General features: G+C 54.5%; 1 protein-coding gene across 3 annotated transcripts in view; it reads left to right on the forward strand.

Annotated features, from left to right (window-relative positions):
• The window catches only part of PARVB (parvin beta), a 116567-nt gene that overhangs the window by 30694 nt on the left and 59615 nt on the right, over nucleotides 1–26258 (forward strand). Inside the window, exon 1 of one of the 3 annotated variants that reach the window (XM_070790552.1) lies at nucleotides 6733–6868. The exons of the other annotated variants lie outside the window; for them this stretch is intronic. Coding sequence (XP_070646653.1) covers nucleotide 6868 — 1 coding nt within the window. The 5' untranslated portion in view covers nucleotides 6733–6867. Of the gene's footprint in view, nucleotides 1–6732; nucleotides 6869–26258 lie in introns of those variants that run through there. 3 annotated transcript variants of the gene reach the window in all.

Raw genomic sequence — 26258 nt, forward strand, 5'->3', positions numbered from 1 at the left:
TGGGGATGACCACCTAAGGCACCCAGAGAGGCGGCGGGCTGAATGCAAGTGGCGGAATTCTTATTGGATGGGCCCTGATGCTAGCAGCTTCTCCTTTTTTTCAGTCACTCCACAAGGCATGCAGAACCTTAGTTCCCCGACCAGGGATTGAACCCACACCCCCTGCAGCGGAAGCGCCGAGTGATAACCTTCGGACCACCAGGGAAGTCCTCTCTTCTCCCTTTTTTGCTTCTTGTCTCAACCTGGGAAAAATGGTCGACTTGTAATCTCCTCGTTCCATTTGTGGGAAAATTAAACACATTTAAGAGCAAATTTAATTAGGGGATTTGTGATCGTTAGCTAAGTTAATTATTTTTGGAAAAATGTAATGTACCAAGCCGAATATAGCACACGGTGGCATGCTCAATAAATATTTGTTGGAACGAAGGGTAATTTTACAAGCCAGTCAAGTCATATATAACGGGGTTATTTGGCTCTAAAATTAATGAAGTGACAGGAGAGCAGTAATGGCTGCTAAAAATAATCTGCGTGCTCTTAGGACGTCCAGAGAGCCATCAAGAGGCTCGTGCTGGGTCTCAGCCCGGAGCCAGGCACAGAGGCGTGCAGGGGGCGTCTGTGACCGGGGCCTGAAGCCTGGGCTTTCCAGCACTCTGAGCAGGCCTGCCCGGGGGCCGCGCCTGCCTTAGCCACGCTCAGGAGCCAGTGGACACAACCAGGGAGCCCACTTTGTAGTTCCTGTGTGTCTCAAGTTCAGCTGGGGCCCTGGGCGTGGGGTCCTGGGGGTGGGGTCCTTGGGGTGGGGGGCCCCTCCTTGCCTTTTCCTAGTTCCTGGTGGCTCTGGAAGTTGTCTGTGTCCTTGGCTCGTAGGCACATCACTCCATCCTCTGCCTCTGTCGTCACGTGGCCTTCTTCCCTCTTTGTATGTTCAGATTTTCTGCTTGTGAGGACACCACCAATCCCGCTTGTAGGGCCCACCCCAATCCTGTAGGCCCCATCTGACTTTGATTACCTTGGCAGAGGCCTCATCTCCAGATAAGGTCACATTCATGGGTTCCAGGTGGATGCGAAACTTTGGGGGACCCTATTCCACCGATTCTGGGCTTCCCAAGTGGCTTAGAGGTAAAGAATCCACCTGCCAAGCAGGGGACAGGGGTTGGATCCCTGGGTTGGGAAAATCCCCTAGGGGAGGAAATGGCAACCCACTCCAGTATGCTTGCCTGGGTAATCCCATGGATAGAGGAGCCTGGCGGGCTAGAATCCATGGGGTCGCAGAGTCAGACACGACTTAGCAACTCAAGAACAACAAACAACAAATTCTCCCCACAGGCCCCTGCACGTTGTGTCTAAAACCTGGTTATTATTATTATTACCATTGTCTTCTTGGAAGAGAGAGCCGTGGGGATAGATTGTACACAGACAGTGGGTTGTGTTTCGTCTTGACTCTGCCCACTCCGAGGTCCTTCTGGAAAAGTGTTCTTGGTTTAGAAAGAGCAGAAGGATTCGTGTCTCTGTTTTCCTTTGAAAAAGACTGTGAGGCTTGCGTTTCCGCGGTGCCCACAGCTCACAAACTGACAAGCGTTTTTAGAGTAACTTCGCCTTTATCATTTCATTCTGCATACTTTTCCAGCCATCAGACAAACAGCCATTTTCTCAGACGCACACTCCACCCACTGACGCCTCGGGACCTTCAGTGATCCGACATCGGGTCCCATCCCCGTCCTTAGGGGAGGGGAGACGGCCATCGCCACACGATCTAGGTGCTGGGCGTAAACCCAGGGTACCCCGCCCTCGGCATCGCTTGTGTTGGCTGAAAACGAGATGCTGTAGGGCTCTTCCTTCTAAGACTCTCGCTTCGCTCGTTTGACAGGTAAGGAGGATTCAGCAGATGCTCAGGCTGCTGTCATTTGGATTTAAATAGCACTCGTCACACTCCTTGGGGTGTGTGGCCGAGCACAGTGGCAAGGGAGGGGGATGCTGTCCCAGGTCGTGTTGTTCCCCTGTGACGCCTTCTCTGCTTGTCATGTGCGGAGACCTTCTTGCTTATGTTCTGAGAAGGTGGAAAGGACATCCAGAAATGGCAGGTGGCTTTTTGCGTGAGAATTCCGTGGCTGGTTGTTGCGGGAGCATCTTTGGCTGCAGTGTCTGGGCCACAGGAACCGCCTTCAGTAAGGACCTTGTAAACATTTGGAGCAGGAGCAGCTTGGGCTGAGCCAGAGGTGAAAGAAACCGGTGGTGAGAAAGGTGGGTGGAGGCAGGAGTTTCGGGGTCCATTCTCGGGGTTTCGGGTGTGGCCTTGAGTTACACCCAGTGGGACTTCTGGGTGAATATCATCTGGTGACACAGCTGTATTGAACATCAGTGTGTGTGTGTGTGTGTGTGTGTGTGTGTGTGTGCACGCTTAGTCGCTCAGTTGTGTCCTATTCTTTGACACCCCATGGACTGTAGCCCACCAGGCCCCTCTGTCCATGGGAATTCTCCAGGGGAGAATACTGGAGTGGGTAGCCTTTCCCTTCTCTAGGGGATCTTCCCAACCCAGGGACTGAACCCAGGTCTCCCGTGTTGCAAGCGGATTTTTTACCATCTGAGCCACCAGGAAAGCCCCTGAATAGGTAACCTATCCCTTCTGCAGCAGATTTTCCAGACCCGGGAATTAAACTAGAGTCTCCTGCATTGCAGGTGGATTCTTTACCACCAGCCGAGCTACCAGGGAAGCCCCAATTGAAATGGATGTAACCAGCCTGTAAGCAGGAAGGAACAGTTAACCTGTGTTGCAAATAAACTTACGGTTTCCAGGGGGTAAGGGGTGGGGGTGAGCCAGGAGACTAGGATTGACGCATAGGCACACTAATAGGCAAATAATCAGGACCTACAGTGCAGCCTAGGCCACACCACTCCGTGCTCTGTAATGACCAAAGTGGGAAAACAGCCTGAAGAGTGGCTATATGTATTTGTATACTTGATTCATTCTGCTGTACACCTTCCCTGGTAGCTCAGCTGGTAAAGAATCCACCTGCGATGCAGGAGACCCTCGTTTGATTCCTAGGTCAGGAAGATCCCTTGGAGAAGGGATTGGCTACCTATCCATGGGCTTTCCTGGTGGCTCAGCTGGTAAGGAATCTGCCTGCAAGGTGGGAGACCTGAGTTCTGTCCCTGGGTTGAGAAGATCCCCTGGAGAAGGAAAGGCTACCCACTCCAGGATTCTGGCCTGGAGAATTCCATAGACTGTATAGTCCATGGGGTCACAAAGAGTCGGACACGACTGAGCGACTTTCACTCTTTCTACTTTGAAACTAACACAACGTTGTAATTAACCACACCCTAATTAAAGAAACAAAACCCAAACAGTTAAGCTGCGGTTGGTTTAGTGTGAGTTATCTTAGTAAGGTGTGGCTTCCACCCGCTTCCTTGCCTGTCTCCATCGTTCGGTGCATCCTCTGAAACACCGTATTTTCTTGTTGATCGGCTTCCTCCCACTTGAAGCCGAGGCCCTTGTGCTGTCACTGCTGTGCTCAGGCTTCAGGGACACCGGCACACAGTAGGTGCATAGCGCATGTCTGGGGTGGGGCGCCGACTCCAGCAGCCCGGAGCACCACCCCTGCCTCAGTTTTGTGCTCCGTTAAGTGGGGATGGTGATGAGAACTCTTTCCGGCTGCCTTAGGGAGCATGATGAGGGTCAGATGAAAGAATGGATGTAGCCCCTATTTTATTCCAAAATCGGCACATGGGGAGCGGGCTTCACCGGCCTGGCCCAGCGTCAGGGACCCCCAGTGCCTGGCAGGCAGGAGGCCCTGGATGCACAGACGGTGAGCAAGTGAAAGGTGAGCTGCCCTTCAATTCGAATTGTCTAAACCTGCCCCTTTGAGATGACACCGTGGGGCTCCTGACTCTTCTGTAATCTTTCACACACACAGCTGTTTGCTGTTACAGCCTGGACTGTTCTCCTTTCATGACTGATGCTCTGTTATCCTTGCCTCCAGGAGCTGAGCACCGGCTCCGGGCATCTGCGTGGCAGAGCTGGCAGACCTGGAGGTCCTCTGGGTGCAGGCCTCCGTGGGGCTCTGGTGCCCTCGGACGTGGCCCTTCTGTTCAGGGTGGGCCAGGGCCTTCCTTTCTGAGCGCCCACAGGAGGCCCGGGCCCTACTCGAGCTGAAGAGGTGTGCCCTTGGGCACCCGCAACAGCGGACGCCTAGGCAGCTCCAACAGCGGACACCTGTCGGCTCGCAGCCCTGGGGGCTGGCTGTGCTGGCAGGACCGCTTTCTCTCCTTGGCTTCGGGCTGGGGTCCACCCTGTGTCCTCCCTTGGTCAGCCCTGTGTGTGCCTGTGTCTCCGTCGCCTCTCCTTCCCAGGCCACCAGTTGTAGGGCTTTAGGGCCCACCCACATGACCTTAAAGGCTCTCTCTCCAAATTCAGTCATCTTCTGAGGTCCTGGGGGTTAGGACTCCAACAAATGGATTTTGGGGGAAACGCAATTCATCCCTGAAAGGCTCCTTCATCTGGACCCCAAGTAGAACCGTTAGACCACGACCAGCTGTGGAACTGCATCAGCCTTGGGTTCCTGGCTGTCTGGGAACCCAGGTCTTGACTCTGGATGACCCTTGGTTTGCACCAAGTCTGGAGGATCCTGTGCTGCTGCTGGCCTAGCCTGGGCTGGGCTGGGTCCCCCAGGCAGCCCTGTCCCGTGATCGCCCACAGCCCCGAAGCCCCTGCCCGCAGAGGGCCCGCCCCAGGCACCAGTGTCCCTGTTGGGCTCACACACTCCCCACTTGAGCAAACTTGGGAATTGGTGGGTCAGTCAGGCTGCATGTACAGCAAGCATGTGTTTCCTTCTGGAATTGCTTTCTTGTTCAGTCGCTCAGTTGTGTCCAACTCTTTGTGACCCCATGGACTGCAGCATGCCAGGCTTCCCTGTCCATCACCAACTGCTGGAGCTTGCTCAAATTCATGTCCATTGAGTCGGTGATACTATCTAACCATCTCATCCTCTCTCGCCCCCTTCTCTTCCTGCCTTCAATCTTTCCCAGCATCGGAGTCTTTTCCAGTGAGTCAGCTCTTCCCATCAGGTGGCCAAAGTACTGGAGCATCAGCTTCAGTATCAGTACTTCCAATGAATATTCAGGGTTGATTTCCTTTAAGACTGACTGGTTTGATCTCCTTGCAGTCCAAGGAACTCTCAAGAGTCTTCTCCAACATTAAGGTTTAAAAGCATCAATTCTTCAGTGCTCAGCCTTCTTTACGGTCCAACTCTCACATCCGTACATGACTACTTTGACTAGACGGAAAAACCATAGCTTTGACTGGATGGAGCTTTGTCGGCAAAGTGGTATCTCTGCTTTTTAATACGCTGCCTAGGTTTGTCATAGCTGTTCTTCCAAGGAGCAGGTGTCTTTTAATTTCATGGCTGCAGTCACTGTCTGCAGTGATTCTGGAGCCCAAGAAAATAAAATCTGTCACTGTTTCCTCACCTGTTTGCCATGAGGTGATTCAACTGGATGCCATGATCTTCGTTCTTTGAATGTTGAGTTTTAAGCCATCTTTTTCACACTTCTCTTTCACCCTGATCGAGAGGCTCTTTAGTTCCTCTTCACTTTTTGCCATTAGAGTGGTATCATCTGCATATCTGAGATTGTTGGTATTTCTCCCGGCAATCTTGATTCCAGCTTTGACTTGTCCAGTCTGGCATTGGCATGATGTTCTCTGCATAGAAGTTAAATAAGCAGAGTGACAATATACAGCCTTGATGTACCTCATATACTCGATGAACAGCGGGACTCACCTGGTGGCTCAGTGGTCGAGACTCTGCACTTCCAATGTAGGGGATGTAGGTTCCATCCCTGATTGGGGAACTAAGATCCCACATCTTGTGCGACCAAAAAAAAAATTTTTTTTAATAGAATAAATGAAAAAGAGTGAGTAGCACTTCTTACCAGAAAATATATAAATTTATTTATTCTGCCAACCCTGTTGTCAGTCCCACTTTATGGATGAGGGAACCAGGCACAGACAGGTGACCTGCCATGGTCACCCAGCTGGTAGGTGACCGGTCCAGGCTTGAGGCCGGGCAGTGTGTCCCGTGGTTAAATCAAGGAGGAGTCTGGGGCAAAGGTGGGCATGGTTCTGCTTCTGCACCCTGGCCCTGCCCCCGAACACTAGCACCTTCCCCGGTCCCCCACCCTGAGAAGCCCATGCCACAGGAAGCAGTCTGCCAGTTTGAGCGGCCTCAGCTCCTGCTCCGGCTTTGTTTCTGGTATTTGATTTCTGTTGTCGTGGAAACAGGGTGACAAGTGTTCTCATTAGTGCCGGCCCTCCTGAGGCAGTCAGAGTCCAGGAGAGGCGCCGTGGGGCACGTGGGCCTGCGTGCTGCGTTCTGCTTGGCGTTGGGACAGGCACCCGGGCTGAGCCCCCTCATGGACCCTCCTGTCCACATGCCCAGCAGCCAGGCTGTGATCGCAGGCGTACTGGAGGCCAAAGTCTATTGTTGAGCTTTTTGCTGAGCCAAACACATCTTAAGTCACACACAGGAATGGATACTCCCTTCCTTCCTTCTTCTTGTGGGTTTTTTTTTTTTTCCTGGGGAGTAGTTTGCCTGCCCATGAAGCCGTTGGCAGCAGAGATAGAAATAAGACTTTGTGGTTAGCAGAGCCCTATCGTGTGAAAACGACCCCATCCTCCCGGCAGCTTGATCCCCTGTGGCCTTCCTCAGAGTCGCCTGAAAGGGGCCTTTCCCTGGAATTGCAAGTCATGTCAGCATCCTTGATGGGGCCCCCGCGTGACCACAGTGTGTGTCTCGCCCGTCTCCCTGCCGAGTCCCCACTGGCCTCACTCTCGCCTGCGCGTCTCATTCCTCCTCCGATCGCGCCTGCTTCGCCAGTGAGTCCTCCCTGTTTCTTTTTTTTCCTTTAAATATTTTTTATTCACTTATTTGGCTGCACCAGCTCTTTGTTCCTGTACGTGGGATCCTTGACCTTCCTTGTGGGATCTAGTTCCCCAACCAGGGATCGATCCCAGGCCCCCTGCATTGGGAGCATGGAGTCTTAGCCCCTGGGCCCCCCAGGGAAGTCCTGCTCTCTGTTTTCTTTCTCGTCATTTTCAGCAGAAGCCATGCCCAGGCCAACCTTCATTCCTTCTCTGCTTTATGGTGGAGGGTCATTCATCCCAGATGGACCCTGGGCTGGTTCTTCGACCTTCCCTGGGAAGGTGGTGAGGACGTGGTGTGAGGTCGGTGGGAACAGGGGCCTCTTGTAGCCCCCTCGGCCCAGATGGACCGGCGCCTGATGTGCGGAATGAAGCCTGTTGGGCAGTTTTCATAGCTCCAGGGGGCCATGTGGGTCTTTGGCTCTCGATAGAGGGGTGGTGTTGGGAGCATTGTCTGGGACAAGTAGCAATTAAGAATTTTTAGGGCTCTTGAAGGTGATGAATTTCTCTTTAATGATACAATGGATTTTCTCTTTCTCTTTTGATTCTGTCTTTTCTTTAAACTGGCGGTTTGGGGCCAGTATCTGGCTCCTCTTGTCGCCACTGGATGGGAGATTTGGCCTGCCTTTTCTTCAGAGGCAGCATCAGTGGAAGGGGCGGTCTGGGGGTGAGCCCAGCTCTGCCCTGATTAGCACCAATCGCCACAGTTGAAATGGGGGACGTCGGTACAGCTGATATGTGCCAAGATCGTTGGGGCCTAGGAGCTATCCCTGTCTCTTAATGTGCTTCGTCTCATGCAATCTGCATAGCAGTTTTATTTTACAGCGCAACTGAAGCACAGAAAGGCTGACTAACCCACCCAAGGTCACACAGCAAATGGGAACAGGAGTCTGAAGTTTGGTGGGAGCTCTTAACCTCAGCTTGAGGCTTGAAGGCTGTCTCCCCGGGACCTTTTGGGGGACAGAGTGAGATGATGGTTGTTCAAATACTCCTGGGCCACAGACACCAAGATGCTTCCCGCACATGCTCCTTCCCCGCTGATGGAATAAAGAACTCACGTCTTCCCTGGCCTCTGCTTGGAGGGTCCTTAAAGAAAAGGTCATCGGTGTCCAGGTCTGCAGGTGACCAAGATACCCCTTCCCTCAAGGAGGTCTCAGATCGATTTTAACATTAATTCATTTATTTTTGGCTCTCCTGGGTCTTCGTTGCTGCGTGCGAGCTTTCTCTAGTTACAGCGAGCAGGGCCTGCTCTCTAGTCCCGGAGCGCGGGCTTCTCATTGCGGTGGCTTCTCTTGCTGTGGGGCACGGCCAGGGGTTGTGGCTCCTGGGTTCTAGAGCTCAGGCTCAGCAGTTGTGGTGCACGGGTTTGGTTGCCCCACAGCGTGGAGGACCTTCTCAGATCAGGGATCCAACCCGTGTCCCTTGTGTTGACAGCTGTCCTGGGGTCAGAGGCCCAGGAGCATTTGAATAACTACTGCCTCACTGGACCATGAGAGAAGTCCACAGACCGATTTTTGCCTCGACCATTCACATAGGTGTGTTAGGATGACTCTAGGGGGGAAAACCAGCCATTGAGGGAGGGGTTTAAGGATGCTGAATGCAGGGAGGATCCTAATTTACTCTCTGAACCCGTTCTTCTGGGACAATAGTGAAAGTCACTCAGTCGTGTCCAACTCTTTGCGACCCCATGGACTGTAGGACTATACAGTCCGTGGGATTCTCCAGGCCAGAATACTGGAGTGGGGAGCCTTTCCCTTCTCCAGGGGATCTTCCCAATCCAGGGATTGAACCCAGGTCTCCTGCATTGCAGGCAGATTCTTTACCAGCTGAGCCACCAAGGAAGCCCTCATTTTACTTAGACTTGATGATAAAAGGCGGAGAGTGACTCAGCCAGGCCAGGCGGCCCTTCCCAGGGGGTGCTGGGAGGGGATGGTTGCGGAGAGGGGGTCAGACCCCGTCCACCCTCCCCGGGCTGTGATGGGCTTGTGCCTCTTGCCTTTTCTTCCCGAGGAGGTGGATTACTGAGTTCTCCACCCTCCCCAGGCACAGTCAAGGCTCTGAGAAGTCCTGCAGAAGAAAGAAGAACCTCCTGGTTAGCTCTGCTTCACCCACTTCCTCCACTTCCTTGACCCTAAATTCACACCACACCTGTGAGCATCCTTGTCTCTGGAACTCACTTGGGGAAATAATGATGGGGATCAAATAAATAGCGATCTTGCTCAGTAAATACTGCTGGTTTCCGGTTTTTTTCGGGTTCTGTTGGACTTCAAAAAGCTGAAAGCCGTGCTGGAATGTTCTGTCTGAAAAAGTAACAGTGACTGATGCAAAGAGGAGGAGGTGGTCTGTTAAGTTTTCTGTTAGAAAAGGGGTCCCCAGGCTCTGAAAGCTTGGGGACCTCAGCTGAGAGCCCCCTGTGTTGTGGCTCCGCGGCCACGTGCCCCCTACCCCCCGCACAGCCTGCTGATCAGCAACCCCGCTCTGTCTTTGCACTCGGAGGACTTTTATGGATAGCACTCGTCACCGGTGTGCTTGGTCCTGTCCTTTCTGCTGATGAGGCTGATTACGGGGACACAGAGGTTATGCTGGGGCTCAAGTCAGCGAATGCGTATCTGTCTGGCTGCTCAGCTGGTGGGACTGGCAAGCCAGATCCCAGCTCCGTTTCCTACTACCTGTAGGACCTCGGCTTTATCTTCCCCGTCAGCAAAGTGACAGTGACCGAGGCAGCCCGCTTGCTCCGTTGAGGAGCCCTGCGGCCACCCCGCCCGCCCAGAGCGAGACCCGGGGAAGCCAGGCAGCTGCTGGCTCTTCTGTATCACTGCCGACCTCTGCTCGGCCTCCCGCCTCTCCTCCCAGCTAAGTGCCTGCCTGCGGGATCCAAGACTGTTAAGACCTTTCTAAGATGTGTCTGCCACTTCCCCACGGCTGTTACTTTGTGCTGAGGATGTCGTGGCTGGGTAGCTGGGTTCCACTAGGAATTTAGCTTCTTCCTTGGCCAGGTCACCTGCTTGCTGGGCTTCCGTTCCCTGGTCTGTAGTGGCCCCCCCGCCCCGTTCCCCCAGCTGGCTGTCTCCCCAGAAGCCTGTGTGAGCTCATATATGAGGGTGTGGGGAGGGCAGGCCCTCCTCGATAGAGTCAGACTTCCTTCCTCCCTGGCGCGGGCCATAGTCTCCATCCCCACCCTGCAGGCCTTTCTGGGTTGGGGAGACTTCAAGGTGGGCATGGGATGGGACAAGAGAAGGGAACTTGAGGGTGAAGAGCTGGCAGTTTGCTGAGCAGGACATCAGAAGCATCACCTCTCTTCCCGGCTTGTTAGCCAACCTCCTGCTACAGGACAACCCAGGGCAAAAGAACACACTTCCCGTGCCTCCTGGGAACGTGGGGATGGAGACTAGCACCCTCTCTCTCTGCCTTGTGGGCCGGGCTCCTTTAAGATTAGTCTCCAAGGCTGCCTCCTCCAGGAAGCCTGCCTGGACTGCCTGCCGCTTGTTCCCTCTTGGATCCCCAGCATCTATTATCTGTGTCCTGGATGCTGAGACCCTCTGCCTCTGGGCAGGGCCTGTGTTTGAGTCCTAGCCCGGCCCTCCTGGTGCCAGGCCTGACTTCAGGGCACGTCCACGAAGTGGTTGTCGGATGAGTGAATGAGCAGGTGCAGACAGAGCCCAATTCCATCATGATCACACTGGCAAATGTGCATAAAAATCCAGACTTCTTTTATTAAGGGGAGGAAATCTGCATTTAAAGGCAAGTTAATATTGTTGTTGTCAGCATCGATTATTTTCTATTACCTGTTTTAGAACTCCTTTTTAATGGAATCAAGCACTACAAGAAAAGTGAATTCATCTAACCACCCCTCCTTTCCCCAGCCCCTGACCATCTAAGGTCCCAGACACACATAACGACACATAAAGGGGAACAAGAGATGACGTGTGTCCCTCCCAACAGAAGTTCGTGTGCAGCTGGGGAAGTGGGACACGCCTTTAAACTTGGGGTACTCTTGGGAACAGAAGTGTTCATCCGCCTAGAAGGCCTGGGAGGGGAGGAACACCCTTCCGAAAGGCAGGAAGCCGGCAGACCCTAGCAAGCTGTGTCCTGGGACAGGCTCGGGGCCCACTTCCCTTTCCTGCAGACATGCCCATGACTGTCCTCCATGTACTAGGTCGTCAGAACTCTCCCAGCGTACTTTCTTTTTTAATTTACCATCTTAACCATTTTTATTTATTGATTTATTTTTGGCTGTTTGTGGGTGCGCATGGGTTTTCTCTGTGGTGAGCAGGGGCTATTCTTTGCTGGGGAGTGTGGACTCTAGGGCTCATGGGCTCAGTCGTTGCGGCTCGCAGACTCTGGAGGGCAGGCTCAAGAGACGTGACCCACAGGCTTGGTTGCCCCACGACACGTTCTTCTTGGACCATGGATCGAACCCATGATGCCTGCACTGGCAGGCGGATTCTTAACCGCTGAGCCACCCGGAAAGTCCCCTCGCAACGCACTCGCTGAGCATCAGCTGAGGGTTTTACACGTTTTCTCGTGAGTCCGCAACCCTGAGGGAGAGGAGGCGTGGTTAGGATACGTATTTTACTCAGGATTCAGAGGGCTTCTGTTGAAGGCCTACTGTGTGCCAGACCCCGAACTGGGCTTCCAGAGTGCAGACAGAGGACCCTGGACTCGGGAATGTCTGTTCAAACTGGAGATAGAGAATTTGTTCTTTATTTTTAAAAATATATTTTATTGAAGTATAGTTGATTTACGACGTGTTAATTTCTGCCGGACAGCAAAGCGATTCAGTTACAGGTACACATAATAGTTTGCATCTACCATGCAGAAATCACAATCCCCCCTCCCCACCCTCCCCTCCTCCTTTGCAGCCGTAAGTCTGTTCTCTGTATCTGTGAGCCTGTTTCTCTCTTGTAGATGGGTTCGTTTGTCTTGTTTTAGATTCCACATATGAGTGACATCGTGTGGTATTTGTCTTCTCTTTCTGACTTGCTTCACTTGGTGTGACACTCTCCAGGCCCGCCGCGTTGCTGTCGATGGCGTCGTCTCATTCATTTTCATGGCTGAGTAGTGTCCCATCGTATGCACGTGCTGTGCCTTTGTCTGTTCATCTGTGGGTGGACAGTTAGGTCGATTCCATGTCTTGGCTACTGTGAACTTTGGGGTGCAGGTATCCTTTTGAATTACAGTTTTGTCTGGATATATTTTCCCAGGAGACTGGATCATAGGGAAGCTCTGTTTCTGGTTTTTTGAGGAATCTCTACACTGTTCTTCACAGTGGCTCCAGTTTACATTCCCACCAACAGTGTAGGAGAGTTTCTGAGACAGACTGTTTATCAAAACAGAAAATAACAACAGTGTGATGACTTCGGGTCAGGAGTGAAGTGGGCTGCTGTGCCAGTCACCCCGGGGACTCTGGGGTTGGCTTCCAGGGAGGGCTCCCGGAAGTCTAAGGAGGGGCTGGTCATCTAAAGCTAGGGCCAGGCTTCCGGCAGATGGGCTGAAGGAAGCCTGGCCGCCTTAGGTAGGCTCTAGTTTGGAGCTCCACGGTCTGTTCTGTGGATCTGAGTGAGCCAGGCCAGCAGAAGAAGGTCCCTTAGCGCTGTGATTCTGGGCTTGGGCCAGCGGAGCCTCCGGGCAGCAGCTGTCCAGCCCGTTCAGGATGTTGGCTCACACTTGGCCAGTCTGCCTGTCCTTGCCTGCCCCCAGCTGTCAGCAGAGTCCAGCATGCCCACCCTGCCAGAGCCCATGGCTTCCTTGGGGAGGAAGGGTGCCCAGTTGCCAGGGCAACCAGAGGTGGGAGGCCAGGGCCTCGGGCAAGTAGCCAGCTGAGCTGCCTGCAGTCCTGGGGAGTAAGGACCAGGGCAGGCAGATCCCAGCCTGTGGCACAGAATGGCCAGGACCCCCACTAGCTGCTCACCCCTTAGGAAGGAAGGGGGTGTGGGATGGGGAGCATCCCTCACTGCCCAGTCCCCCTGCCTCCCAGCTGTCTGCTCTGACCCCCGGCCAGGTTGCTGAGGATGTTTGGGGGCTCCCTGAGGGGAGGGTCTGGGGTCCGGGACCCTGCCCAGCCTTGGTCCTGAGGCTGAAGGATGCCCATGCTTGTCCTTAGATGCTGACTCCCTGTGGGTGCTGCACAGCCATGCAGTGTCCTGACCCCTCACCTGTCCACCCTCTGCGGTTCCCAAGTCGGGTCCAGCAGGATTTCCCCACCTCAGCACCCCAGACGTTTTGCCCTGGATGACCCCCCATGGGGATGGGGGTGTCCCAGACACGGCAGGTGTCCAGCAGCATCCCTGGCCCCTACGCACCAGATGCCAACATGACCTCCTGTCTCCACGTGTCACAGCCTAGAGTGTGTCCAGGTAGGGTGCTTGAAAGCCGGGGGCTGTCGTGCAGAGCCGCACGGCGGGAGCACTGGATTGGAGTCTCAGGCTCCAGCTCTGGGTCCTGGCCCAACACCCTACAAGCCTTGTCTGTGTCCTCACTTTAGGGGCGACACTATGTCAAAGAAACTTGGCCGGGGGGCTCTCCCTCCTTCCAGAGAAGCCCTCACTTAAGGTCGTGTCCCCATTTCTCCTGACGGGAAAACTGACACCGGGAGAAGTTAACTTGCTCAAGGCCACGAACCCAGATGGGTAGTTCACCTGGATCCTCACACCCGACTAAGTCCTTGTCCTCTTCCTCCCTACCCATCCCCACCCCGCCGCCTCTTTCTCTGGCCAGTGTTCTCATGCTGGGAGAAGCAAGGGAGGTACTCGGATGCAGCAGAAGGCAGTTGACTTCCTGCGATGGGCATCCTTTCCTCCATCGGCTTCTGAATGTGCTTTGGATGCAGCTGTACTGTGGACGGTACAGGAGACCTAAGAGACTCGGGTTTGATCCCTGGGTTGGGAAGATCCCCTGGGCCTGGGTCCAGAGGCCTGGCGACGACTCTGACATCTGGGCTGGTATTTGCTGTTTTCAGTGACTTGAAAGATGACCTGGGGAAAGAGCTCGCGCACTCTGCCAGTGTCTGAAAATGGCCTGAGGGCCTGATGGACCCGATTCCTGGAAGGATGGAGGCAGGAGGGAGAAGCCGGGTGCCCTGGGGGGACAGAGAGGATACACAAAGGTCCAGGGCCGGGAGGGGTTCTGGGGCACTGCTGTGGCCGAAAAGGTCAAGCAGTTAGCACATCCCTGGCTGTTCCAGGGGGGAGGAGAGCGGTGGGCCGTCTGACCCGCCCCCTCCCCCCACCACTCGGCCTTCGCCCGCGGCTGCTGGGCTGAGAAGGCGCTGGTGGGGAAGCGACTTCGGCTCTCACTGGTGGTGAGTCAGTCCTGCTCTTCTTGCACCTGAGTACGGGCTAGTGCGTTGGCCATCAAGCAGCCGGCCTCCTCCGCCTCACTGTCACGTGAGCCACACGTGGCGGACAGCTGTGGTTTCGTCCGCGTCGTTGGCCCGATGCCTCCTTCGTGCTTGTTGGTTCTGTTCCGGTGGCCGAGGCTGTGACCTATTTCAGTAACTGCTGTGCCCTTGGAGCTTGGCCAGGTGCCTCGCCCAGAGCAGGCGCTCGGTAAGGCAGGTGCGGCCGGAGGGTGTCCTGGGCCCTTCTGCAATGGCGTGGAGTGGCTGGGGCTCCTCAGGTCTGTATGAGTGTCTCCTGGTTGCTGTGATGAATCACCATGGATAGGGCGGCTTAAGGCAGCACAGACTTAACACCTGAGAGCTCTGGGGGTCGTAAGTCCTAAAGTCAGGGTGCCTGCTCGGCTGAGTCCCTCCCGGAGGCTCCAGGGGAGAACCCTTTTCCCGCTTCCAGAGGCGCTCACGGCCCTTGGCTCACGGTCCCTTCCTCATCTCCAAAGCCAGCGGCCCTGCAGCTTCCAGGCTGTCTCTGTTTGCGTTGTCACGTTGCCTTTTTCTGACTCAGATCCACCTGTGTTTCTCTCACAAGGACCTTTGTGATGACACTGGGCTCACCCCGATAATCGGGGGTCATCTCCCATCGCAAGATCTTTCACTTGATAACACGGACAGAGTTGCTTTTGTTCATAAGGTCGCCGTTTCCAGGGATTAGGCCAGGGACCTCCTTGGCGGGGAGGGGACATTATGCAGCCTACATGTTGTTGTTCAGTCTCTAGGTCATGTCCGACTCCTTGCAGCCCCATGGACTGCAGCATGTCAGGCTTCCTCATCCCTCCCTGTCTCCCAGAGTTTGCTCAGACTCCTGTTACAGTGAATGGGTGATGCTAGCTGTCACGCCCTTCTCCTCCTGCCCTCAGTCTTTCCCAGAAAATAGCTTCTACGAGTTCCAAAAAGAAACCGGAAAGGGAGGCTGGAGTCCTGAAACCTTCATTCATTCATGAATTCACCGTTCATGCACCGAGTGTTACTGATGCTTCCTCTGGGCTGGGCCCTGTGCAGGGAGCTGGGAGAGCCTCAGGCCTTCCGTCTGCCCTGAAGGCGCTATGGTCACGGATTCAGAAGCACAGAAGCACATGTGCATCAAGTGTGTTAACACTGGAAAGGAAAGGAAGGGAACAGATCAGGGTGGTGGGGTCGGGGGTAGGGACCTGGCTTGGTCCGGAATAGCAAGGTGGGCATCTCCACATGCCTGTAGCCGCCTGCTTTGCTCCTCTGGGGCTTTCTCTCCAAAGGCCTGACCCCGGGAACCACAGGGGGTCCTCAAGGCCCTTGTACTTTGTCGCCCTCAGAGTGGCATCCATTCCGGGTGGAGCCGCCAGCCCCAGAGGTGCATGGCTTCCAGCACCCCCAGAACTGGCCGTCTTTGGAAGGTGCCCCTCTGCCCAGCGGTGGGTTCTCAGCGGGGCCGGGCTCCAGGCTGCAGGCGGACGCGAGCCGCCAGAGGGCGCCGTGCTTCCTGTTTCCCGCCCGCGGATCCCAAGCGCTCTTCCCCCAGGAGCGTTTGTTCCGGCGGCAGGTGCACAGAGAATCCGTTCTTTTTCTTAAAATGACTTAATGGTTTAATCTTCTTATTTCCTCAGCAGAGCACACTTTGGTCTTGCCTGGGTACGATGGGACATTAACGATCTGGCTAATTAATATGAGCTCCGAGGCTCGGGGACTGGCCCAACTGGCTTCACCGGTATTATCTTCCCCACCGCTCTTGTTTTCTCCTGCGAAGCACATTTCTCTCTGAGTGTGTTAACCTCATCGGGCTGGTCCCGCTGAGGTTTCGTGGCATCTCCGAGTGGGTGGGACACATCTCCAAGGGGCCGAGACCATGGCTGACACACGCAAGGGGAGATGGCCTTGAGACGTGGTTTTTTTCTTTTTGTAATTGAAATATAGTTGATTTGGGCGTCCCAGGTGGCGTTGGTAGTAAAGAACCTGCCTGCCAATGCCGGAGACGTAAGAGACTCGGGTTTGATCCCTGGGTTGGGAAGATCTCCTGGAGGAGGGCATGGCAACCCACTCCAGTATTCTTGCCTGGAGCATCCCATGGACAGAGGAGCCTGGTAGGCTACAGTCCATGGGGTTGCAAAGAGTCAGACATGACTGAAGCGACTCAGCATGCCTGCACATAGCTGATTTACAATATTATGTTAGTTTCAGGCCATTTGCAGCAACATGGGTGGATTAGAGATTATCATACTAAGTGAAGAAAGTCAGACGGAGACGAATATCATATGATATCACTTCTTTGTGAAATCCAAAGCAATGATACAAATGAGCTTATTTACAAACAAACTCACAGACATGGAAAACAAACTCATGGTTACCAAAGCGGGTGGGGAGGGATAGACTCGGAGTTTGGGATTAGCAGATATGTGCCACTATGGAAATGGCAACCCACTCCAGTGTTCTTGCCTGGAGAATCCCAGGGACGGGGGAGCCTGGTGGGCTGCCGTCTATGGGGTCGCACAGAGTCGGACACGACTGAAGCGACTTAGCAGCAGCAGCAGCACCACTATATATTGGAGAAGGAAATAGCACCCCACTCCAGTACTCTTGCCTGGAAAATCCCATGGAGTGAGAAGCCTGGTAGGCTACAGTCCATGGGGTCTCAAAGAGTCGGACACGACTAAGCGACTTCACTTTCACTTTTCACTTTCACTTTTCACTTTCACTTTCACTTTTCACTTTCATGCATTGGAGAAGGAAATGGCAACCCACTCCAGTATTCTTGCCTGGAGAATCCCAGGGATGGGGGAGCCTGGTGGGCTGCCGTCTTTGGGGTTGCACAGAGTCAGACACGACTGAAGCGACTTAGCAGCAGCAGCAGCCCTTGTTTTTGGTAATTCTATGTTTTTCTGGGGTTTCACCCCTTTGCTTCCTCCTTCCACTTTTTCTAGACTCTCTCTCCTTTATCGTTAATTAATGATGGATTTTCATGACCGGTGATTGATATCACTTTCAACTACTCAGAACCAGCGCGGCTGATTGGTGGAAATGTGACAGATGGACCGTCCCCAGATTAAGAGAACAGAGCGTGCACGTCACAGGATTTGCCATCAGGTTAGGACGAATGTGACCAGGGTGCTGTGACTATCAGGGACTTGAGTCAAGGGGGCTGAGAAAACAGGAGGCAAAGCGGGATGGCCCCCTGAGGGTCGGGGCAGGCTGGCTTCAGGAGTGTGGTCCAGGTGTTCGTCAGAGGGGTGGGGTGATGCACACGATTCCCCAGGGGCTCAGGAGAGCCTGCTACATGATGGTGGCCCTCGGGGTTCCCGGGGAGACCGGCACCCTCCACATCCCCAGAAAGGCAAGTCACCTGACTGGGCCCGCTTGATGCCCCCGCCTCTGGCACGCGACTGTGTTTTAAAGTCACTCTGAGTTAGATGAGCAATGCTTTTGAGCCTCCTGGGGGCTCCGAGCTTCCCGCTCCATGTCACGTGTTGATCACTGGGCACGGGTCCTCTGGGTGGCGTCTGGCCCCGGCTCTGTACTGGCTGACTTCGGGAGGCCCTTCACACTTTGCACCTCTCAGAACAGGCGTGGGGGGCTCAGGTCAGGCTGAGTGGCTGGTCCCATCCACCTGCCACCTTGATGTTCTCTGTAGAGTTGCAGTTTTGTTCCAATGCAGCCTAATTAGTGTCTGCTTGAAGTGCTCAGCGACCTGAGAGATGGTGGTGGTGATGCCTGAGCAGGGTGTGCAGGATCTTCGAGGTGAGACGTGCCTGGCATGTGGTGAGGGGGATGGAGCGACGTTGGATTCTTCAAGAACTGGTGACCCCGGGGGGGTGTGGCCCCTGTCATCCTGAATGCTAATTAGTGAGACTGTTTCACACCTCGACGCGGGCAGATAACTCGGGCTTTACGAGGTCTGCTTTGATTCTGCTCCTTTAGGGGGCTCCTCTGTGTGCAGGGCCCACCTCTGGGGACACAGAGGTGAATGGACCTGACCTCTGCCTCTGGGAGCTCATAATCGACCAGGAGGACATCTGCACGTCCACTCGATGGGTAAACTTGGGAGCTCTGGGCTGCGCGACCTTGAGCTGGCGTGTGCCTGGTGCGCCCTCAGACTTGTCGAGCGGGTGACTCTGTAGGATGCTCAGCGCTCCTGGCTGCCCAGCGCAGGTGCAGGTAAGGGGACGGGGACGGGAGAGACCCACACTTACACGTGGCTGCTGCTGGACGCGCCGCCTCGTTAAAGGAGTGGTCACTACGAGAGGTCTGGTTCTAACCCCTCTGCAGAGGTGAGATGGTGAAAGGCAGGAGGACTTAAAGCCCAAGGTCACGGGATGTTCTGTGATGAGTCTCCAAATTCTCCCCTCTCTCTGCTATTCTGTCTGCACCAGCACCGACCCTGGGCCTGGGCGCCTCTGAGCAGGGCCAGGAAAGAAGGGGTGTTTGCAGTGGGCTTTGCAGCCAGGCTCAGCCACTGGACACGGTGCTCCTGGGGGCGGCGGGGCACTGGTGGCAAAGACGGGAGGGGTGACCACACCTGGCCCCGAGCTCTGCAGTGGTTGGGGGTGGGATGGCATGGGGAGGGGTTTGGGTTTTGCGTTGGGAGAAGTGGAGGACCAGGGCAGTCTGTGGGCAGAGGAGTGACTCCATGGGCCTGCATTTGAGAACATCTGGAGACACGGGCGGGGGTGATGGGGTGGACTGGAGTGGGGGACAGGAGCAGACACCCTCAGACCCATCCCCCGTCTCAGGCCCCTGGGGGATTCTTTCTCCCTGATACCTCGGAGAGGTGACTTGAATCAGTTGACCCTCTTGCTTTCGGTCTGAAAAAATGATCAAGTCATCATTGGTCCCTAAAGGATCAGCCATCCTTTTATGAGCAAGAAGCCCGGGTCTCCTCCGGTGTCCTGGTTTCTGCTCGCCGGGTGGTTTGTACGGTACACCTGCTGTTGAAGGCTCACCTAGAAGTCTTTCTTCCTGCTCTCCTTCTCAAAGACAATTCATTTTTTTCTGTGGTTCTCACAGTTTTCTGATCACGCAGGGCTCAGGGGAGGAAAAGGACTGCTTCTGGGCAGAGGGAGTGATCTGTGAGAACTCCAGCCTTTTCTGTGTTTGCACCTAAGCAGGCTTCAGTGTTGGGAAGACCTGGGGTCCTGGAGCTGGGGGAGCGCTTCCTTCCTGGGGGCCCCGCTGGGGATGTGAAAGCAGGTGGCTGGTGGAAGCGTGTTCTAGCGGGCGAGGTCTGGGAGTGTTGCCCCAGGGGCAGCCTGTCCCAGTAAGTCCCTAATTGCAGAGCAAATTCCTTCCTCTTGGGTCCTCACTCTCCGTGCAGCCGCATCGCAGTAATTGGGTTCTTGGTGACCCACGACTGCCGGGCTAATGTAAGCCTTAATGCAAACGCTCTTTTTCCACCCAATTAAGTGGCTGGAGGTGGAATGTTTCGCAAGAACAGCCTGTTTCCAGTTCTTCTGACTTTGCGTCTCTTACCTACATTCTCTATCCGGCTCCATTTTACCTGCGTAAATGCATTTACAGTCACTTATTTATTCTATGAATGTTTATCGGATGCTTGTCGTGTGCCAGCTTTTGAACAGTGCCTGGCCAGTGGGACAGGGCAGTGGGCACAGCACGATTTCCTCTCGGGGGGTGAGGGATGGAAGCTGTCATGCGCGCTGGGAGCTGAGGGGACCCGGAGGAGGCACCCTAACTCTGCCCACAGGGTGGAGGGTGCAGAGAATGCTTCCCTGAAGAATCTGGGGTCCCGGGTGGAGTTGGCTGGGCATTTCTGGTGGTGAAACAGCTGGGGCAAAGGAGTGACCTCACTGGGAGATGAAAAAGCATGGGAACTGTATCTGCCCTTCGATGGGGGGTGGGGTTCATTCACCAGGAGTCTTTGGGTACCATTCTCACGGGTTTGGTTATCCTGGAGCCAGTGGGAGTTCTGGGCTTCCCTTTACCAGGGAGTGACAGCCAGACAGTCTGCAAATGACAGAGAATCCAACTGAAAGGGGATTAAGAATAAATGGAACTCACTGGTGCATTTGATAGAAAGGCCTTGAGGTCACCAGCCTCAGGTAAGGCTTGATCCAGCAGACAGATGGCACGGCTCAACTCTGTTCCCTCAGCTCTGCGGACCCAGTGCCTTCATTGCCAGTTTCTGAGTGGTGGTAAGATGATGGGGGTGGCTTCCACCTACATCCTCTCTAGGTCAAGGCCAAGGCGAAAGAGTGCCCATCATTTTGCATTCCTAGGGAAGTCTTCTTGCAGCTGTTAGCTCTCACTGGGCCAGTCCCCTCCCTGACTGTGTTCTGGGGAGTCAGCGTACCCGCTGGCTGAGATCTAGAATACCTGAGCCCTGCTTCACCAGAAGACAGGCACATGGATGCTGGAGAGGAGAAGAAGTGGAGTGCAGATGGTCACCTGCAGAAGGGGAGAGGCTGACTTGGGGTGGGAAGAGGCTAAGAGAGGGTCTGTGGGAAGCTGGCTGGCCATCCTAGTGAGGCGCGGTCCACGGTCGCCCCAAGGGCAGGACCCGAGATGCCGCCGCTGCAGAGGCTGGTTCTAAGTCCCACGTCTTGGTGGCTGCTTCTTTCTTCTTTGCTCTCGCCCACACACTGGGGCCTTTCGCCTGCAGTCTTGGCCCTAGAATCAGCTCCACAGGCAGCCTCGCCTCCTCTGGTAGGCCTCTGATCTCTTTCCCTGCAGAACTGCTGTCTCCTTTGAGTCCCTGCTATAGAGCATCCGTTTGCTGTCCCTTCTTTTAGCTCTAATTTTTGCGAGTACCGTGTGAACGCCGTCATGGCAGAGCCTCCCTGGCCTCCTCCTGTCCTTACGTCTCGGCCCTCTCACAGGGGATGCTGTTCTGGTCATGTTGGCGCACATCCTTCCGTTCCTTTTTCTATGAATTCATTGTGTACAATAGAAATACATAGCTTTGCATTTTCTTTTTTACAAATAAATTTTTGAGTTTTTTTTTTTTTTTAGCTGTGCCATGGAGCATGCAGGATCTTGGTTTCGCCAACCAAGAATGGAACCTGTGCCCCCCAGAATCCTAACCACTGGACCACCAGGGTATTCTCAGTTTTGAGTTTTCTGATTCCGTATTTTGCATAAATATCATGCTGTCGTATTTTGGAACCTGCTTTTTAAAAGTCAGCACCATCACATTACTTCCCTCGTGGTCCAGTGGGTTAAGACTTCACTTTCCACTGCAGGGAGGGGCGGGCGCGGGTTCAATCCCTGATCAGGGAGTGAAGATCCCATGTGCCTTGTGGCCAAAAAACCAAAACTTAAAACTGAAGCAGTATTGCAGCAAATTTGATGAAGACTTTAAAAAATGGTCCTCATTGAAAAAAAAAAATTCTTAAAAAAAAAAAAAAGCCAAACTCAACACCATCACATGCATTGCACTTAAGTAATTGTCCATTTGTTCCTCGAGAGTCTCCTCCGTGCCCGGGGCTGAGCCAGGCGGTTGGGCGGAAGGGCCAGGACACACCCTCCCACGTGTTCCGCCCACACCAGCCTCCCCCCAGGACCAGGGCCGGCCTCATGGGCCACCAGCGGTCCTTAGCTCGGCTGCTGTAAAACCAGAGGCTGGCTGAGCAAGACCGCTCTTCAGCTGCGGGCTCTTGCTGTGGGGTCAGCTACGCCTGTTGACCTCCGCCGGGCTTTGCCTTGTTGAAATGCTCACATATTTCTTTTTGCTTCTCAACTTATTTCGTCTCGAGAAATGACATGGAACCTTGTACTGCAGCAGAGCAAACCCCATCGATCAGACTGTTCAGGCTGAGTAATCCCCATGGTGCGGGCAGCAGTCACAGTGCTTCCTTATTCCCAGGGTCTTGTCAGACACTCATCCTGCCCTGAGAAATTGCGGCGGGTTAAACGTACATAAATGCTCCGAGCTCGTTACGTTGGGCTGGCATCCCCGAGACGGGGCCAGCTTGTCTTCCTCAGTAAAAACAAACCAGATCCGCCACTGGAAAGGTTAAGAGGCTCTTCCTTTTACGTTTTGCCGTGTGGATGGCTGAAAGTCTCTTTCCCTATGTCTGGGTCGGGAAGGGCAGCGGCTGTCTCTGGCACTGTTAGCACTCCCCGCCTTTTACCCTGGACAGCATGCAGGCATCCATCTGTCGCAATCCCGAGAATCCTGGAGCTGGAGCCTTGACTTCCCGGGAAGGGTTGGGCCTCCTGTATCAAGGCCTTTACGAGGACGATACGGCGGAAGTAGCTCATCCTCTTGAGTTATGACCATCCGGTCATTTGATCACCTGGTCTTTGGCTGTCAGGCAGGGCTGTCGAGTCTGGATCCCCCCAACCAGCTGTCGAGTCTGTGGGTGTCATCGTGCTTATTAAGGTCTCATTTGGGCCCTATGGTCTCTCCACTGAGCTGTGAGCTCCCCACATGAAATACAACTTCATTTATTTTTAGAAGAGCTGCTCTGTTAGGAAGACCTTCATGGCTGATGAACTTAGTTATTCTGATAAACTGTGTAACTTCTGTGAAGAAGCAATCCCTCTGAGCGCTGAGAGTTGGTGGAGAGTCGTAGAAAGCTCTCCCTTCCCCGGGGAAGCATGTGTGGGTGCGAAGTCACACACGTCAGTCGTGCCTGACGCTTTTGTGTCCCGTGGACGGAGAGCTTTATTTAACAGAGATTTTGTTGGGTCCTTCTAACACACATGGAGTTAACCCTGACTCTCCCTCCCCAGCCTAGGGGGGTGGGGTGGCAAGGGCAGGGGTCTGGGGGGTGGGGTGGGAGGGACAGGGGTCTGGGGGTGGGATGGGGGGACAGGGGTCTGGGGGCTGGGGAGGCAGGGACAGGGGTCTGGGGGTGGGATGGGGGGACAGGGGTCTGGGGGGGTGGGGTGGGAGGGACAGGGGTCTGGGGGTGGGATGCGGGGACAGGGGTCTGGGGGTGGGATGGGGGGACAGGGGTCTGGGGGTGGGGTGGGAGGGACAGGGGTCTGGGGAGGGGTGGGGTGGGAGGGGCAGGGCTCTGGGGGTGGGGTGGGAGGGCAGGGGTCTGGGGGTGGGGTGGGGTGGGAGGGCAGGGGTCTGGGGAGGGGTGGGGTGGCAGGGACAGGGGTCTGGGGAGGGGTGGGGTGGGAGGGACAGGGGTCTGGGGAGGGGAGGGGTGGCAGGGGCAGAGATCTGGGGTCCATGGAGTCACGTGGAACACCCCCTCCTTTATCCTTCTTTGTCTTTCCTGGCAGCTCTGAGGACCACTCCGTTTCCTCAAGTAGGATCTGTCATAACTGCAAGTGGGCACGTCTTGAAACGGGCTGGTTAAGTGCCCCAAATTGAGACAGCTTTCCTGCCATTTCCAAGTTCTTCTTTTAGCTGGGGAGCCAGGGGTGGGCATGCGGCCGCTTTTGTTGGGGTTTCTCTTTGATCTTGGTTCAGACGGCCCGCTGGAAACTCTCCCCCCGTCCTTTTGTTCTCTGGGAAAACCAGGATGTGGGTATATATGGTGTAAAAGCCCTCATCGGTGGCAGACGTGTCTGCCGTGTTGAAAGGACGCACTTGGAAAGGCTTCCAGAATGGAGTGTCAGCACTTCGGTCTCCAAGGGCTGTGGCTCGCCTACCGTGGGGTCTTCGCATCTTCGCTGAACCCCCAGCAGGTCAGCCCCAGGGGAGAGTCCTGCACCCCGTCTTTACAGGGGGTGAGTTGTGCTCCCCATTCCCGCCCCAGTGCCCCTCATGGAGCAAGGAACCTTTTTGTCTTCAGATCTGTGTTTTCCCTTGAGGGTAACCTTGCTCTTTAAAAAGCAGCCTGCTTTCAAAGTTGTGTTTTCTTAATAATGTCAAAAGGGGAAAGGAAAAAAAAGGAAAAAGCTGCCTAAAAGCCTTTTTTGGAGGGGAAAGAGCCTGGGCATAAATAAATAAATAAGTGGAACCCGTAGGAAGAAAAAGATTAAAAAAAAAATCAAGGATGGAACCTTTGCGCTCAGCCTGGGGTGTAAATGGCAGGCCCTTTGTGAGACGTTTGAGGTTTTAGTTTTTGATTCTCTTTTCTCCTTTTCATGCATTTGTCATTCCAATCAGGAGAGGTGGTGTGTGTTTTAAACCTTGCCTGGTCTCTGGGTGGGGTGATGGAAGGAAGATGGGGTTTGGAAACACATAGGCCTCCTTCTGTTTGGCAGAAGCTGGAAGCTAGTGCTTACTGAGAGCTTGCTGCGTGACAGACATTGTTCTGCGTGGTCATTACCTTCTCCGTCTCTGGGGGTGAATCAGGCCCATTTCACAGATGGAAACTGAGGCATGGAGCAGTTAAACAACAGACTGGCTCCCAGGTTCCAAGCCCCTCACTGTGCAGCTTCTCAAATGTAAACACCTACTATGTGCAGGAGCCGAGCCATCACTGATGGGCAGATGGTCCAGGAAAGAGGTGGGTATAGGACACGACTGAAGTAACAGCAGCAGCAGCAGCAGTGGGATGCGAGCTGGGCAGAAGGGAGCCTGGAATGGGCGAGGAGCACCCAGGAGGGCTTCCTGGAAGAGGCGGCCAGCAAGCTGAGGCTTGAAGGTGGATAGGACATAGCTGGGCAGAGTGAGTGAAGACCAGGTAGAAATGATTCAGTCCTGCCTGCAGGGCTCATGGTTGGTATATATCAAATGCCTTCATAGACACTGGCCCAGCAAGGACCAAGCCAGGGCCAGCCACTCCCTCACAGACGCGTTGGGAGATTAGATGAGTGGAAGGCATGGAAGGTGCCTGGTACTCAGTAGGTGCTCAGGAAACGCTGGCCCTCTCCCATCGACAGGCAGGAGTGTGGGCTGGACATTTACTGTGACCTGGGATTGCAAATTGGAGGCCCCTGTCTGGGCCACAGAGTTTGAATTACTTGCTTGCGTTTATAAATTGGGAGATTCTGCCCCAAACCCTAAATTTCCAGCTTTATTCTGAAAGCTCCTGGGTTTTGGCGACGGTGGTCTGCGTAGCCCGCTCTGCATCCCGGGGCTGGGTGAGGTGTGGCTGTCCCCACAGGGGCACCGGAGCGATCAGGGCCTCTCCCGGATTGCCTTCTGAGCCTCTCCCAGCCTCCAGCCCTCCTGGCTCCTCCGCAGCCCTGTGTCGCCCATGTAGCCCACAGAGCCGAGTATCACTGCGGGAAGGTGAACCTTGGTTGGGAACGCACTGCTTGCTGGGTTTAGTGTGGATACGGGCAGACCCTTAGCACAACAGTGAGTCCCTGGCCCTGGGACTTTGGACCCCAGGCCCTTTGAACGCCCACACCCAACGTGCATACCACACGCTGGCGGATCTATCTCTGAGACGCAAGATCATTGGCATTTCCGGTCTTTGAAGTGTCTGACTTTCTGGCAAATGGACCAGTGCTTTCAAAGCCAAGATATTCCTGGGATTAGCGGAAAGCCACTGACCTGGCATTGATGCCTTTAAACTGTGGTGTTGGAGCAGACTCTTGAGAGCCCCTTGGACTGCAAGGAGACCCAACCAGTCCATCCTAAAGGAAATCAGTCCTGAATATTCATTGGAAGGACCAATGCTGAAGCTGAAACTCCAATACTTTGGCCCCCTGATGAGAAGAACTGACTCTTGAAAAGACCCTGATGCTGGGAAAGATGGAAGGCGGGAGGAGAAAGGGACGACAGAGGATGAAATGGTGTAATAGCATCACCGACTCAATGGACATGAATTTGAGTAAATTCTGGGAGTTGGTGGTGGACAGGGAGGCCTGGCGTGCTGCAGTCCATGGGGTCGCAGAGTCGGACATGACTGAGCGACTGAACTGAACTGACCTGGCGGAGTGGGGGCCTCGGGGAAAAGCCGTAGTTCAAGGGGCGCCCTCCTTCCAGACTCTAGACTGACCCTCATAAAACCATCATTAGACTCGGACTGAAGGCTCCTCGGTGAAGGGGCTGTGTCCCCCAGGGTTCCCAGGCTGTGCATAGTAGCAGAGTCCGGAAGAACCCTGCTGGGTTTCAGCATGGATGCGGCCGCCACGTAGGGCTTCCAGAATCCCTTCTCTGATCTGTCGTCC

The sequence above is a fragment of the Bos indicus genome, chromosome 5 (assembly GCF_029378745.1).
Source record: "Bos indicus isolate NIAB-ARS_2022 breed Sahiwal x Tharparkar chromosome 5, NIAB-ARS_B.indTharparkar_mat_pri_1.0, whole genome shotgun sequence".
NCBI lineage: Eukaryota > Metazoa > Chordata > Mammalia > Artiodactyla > Bovidae > Bos > Bos indicus.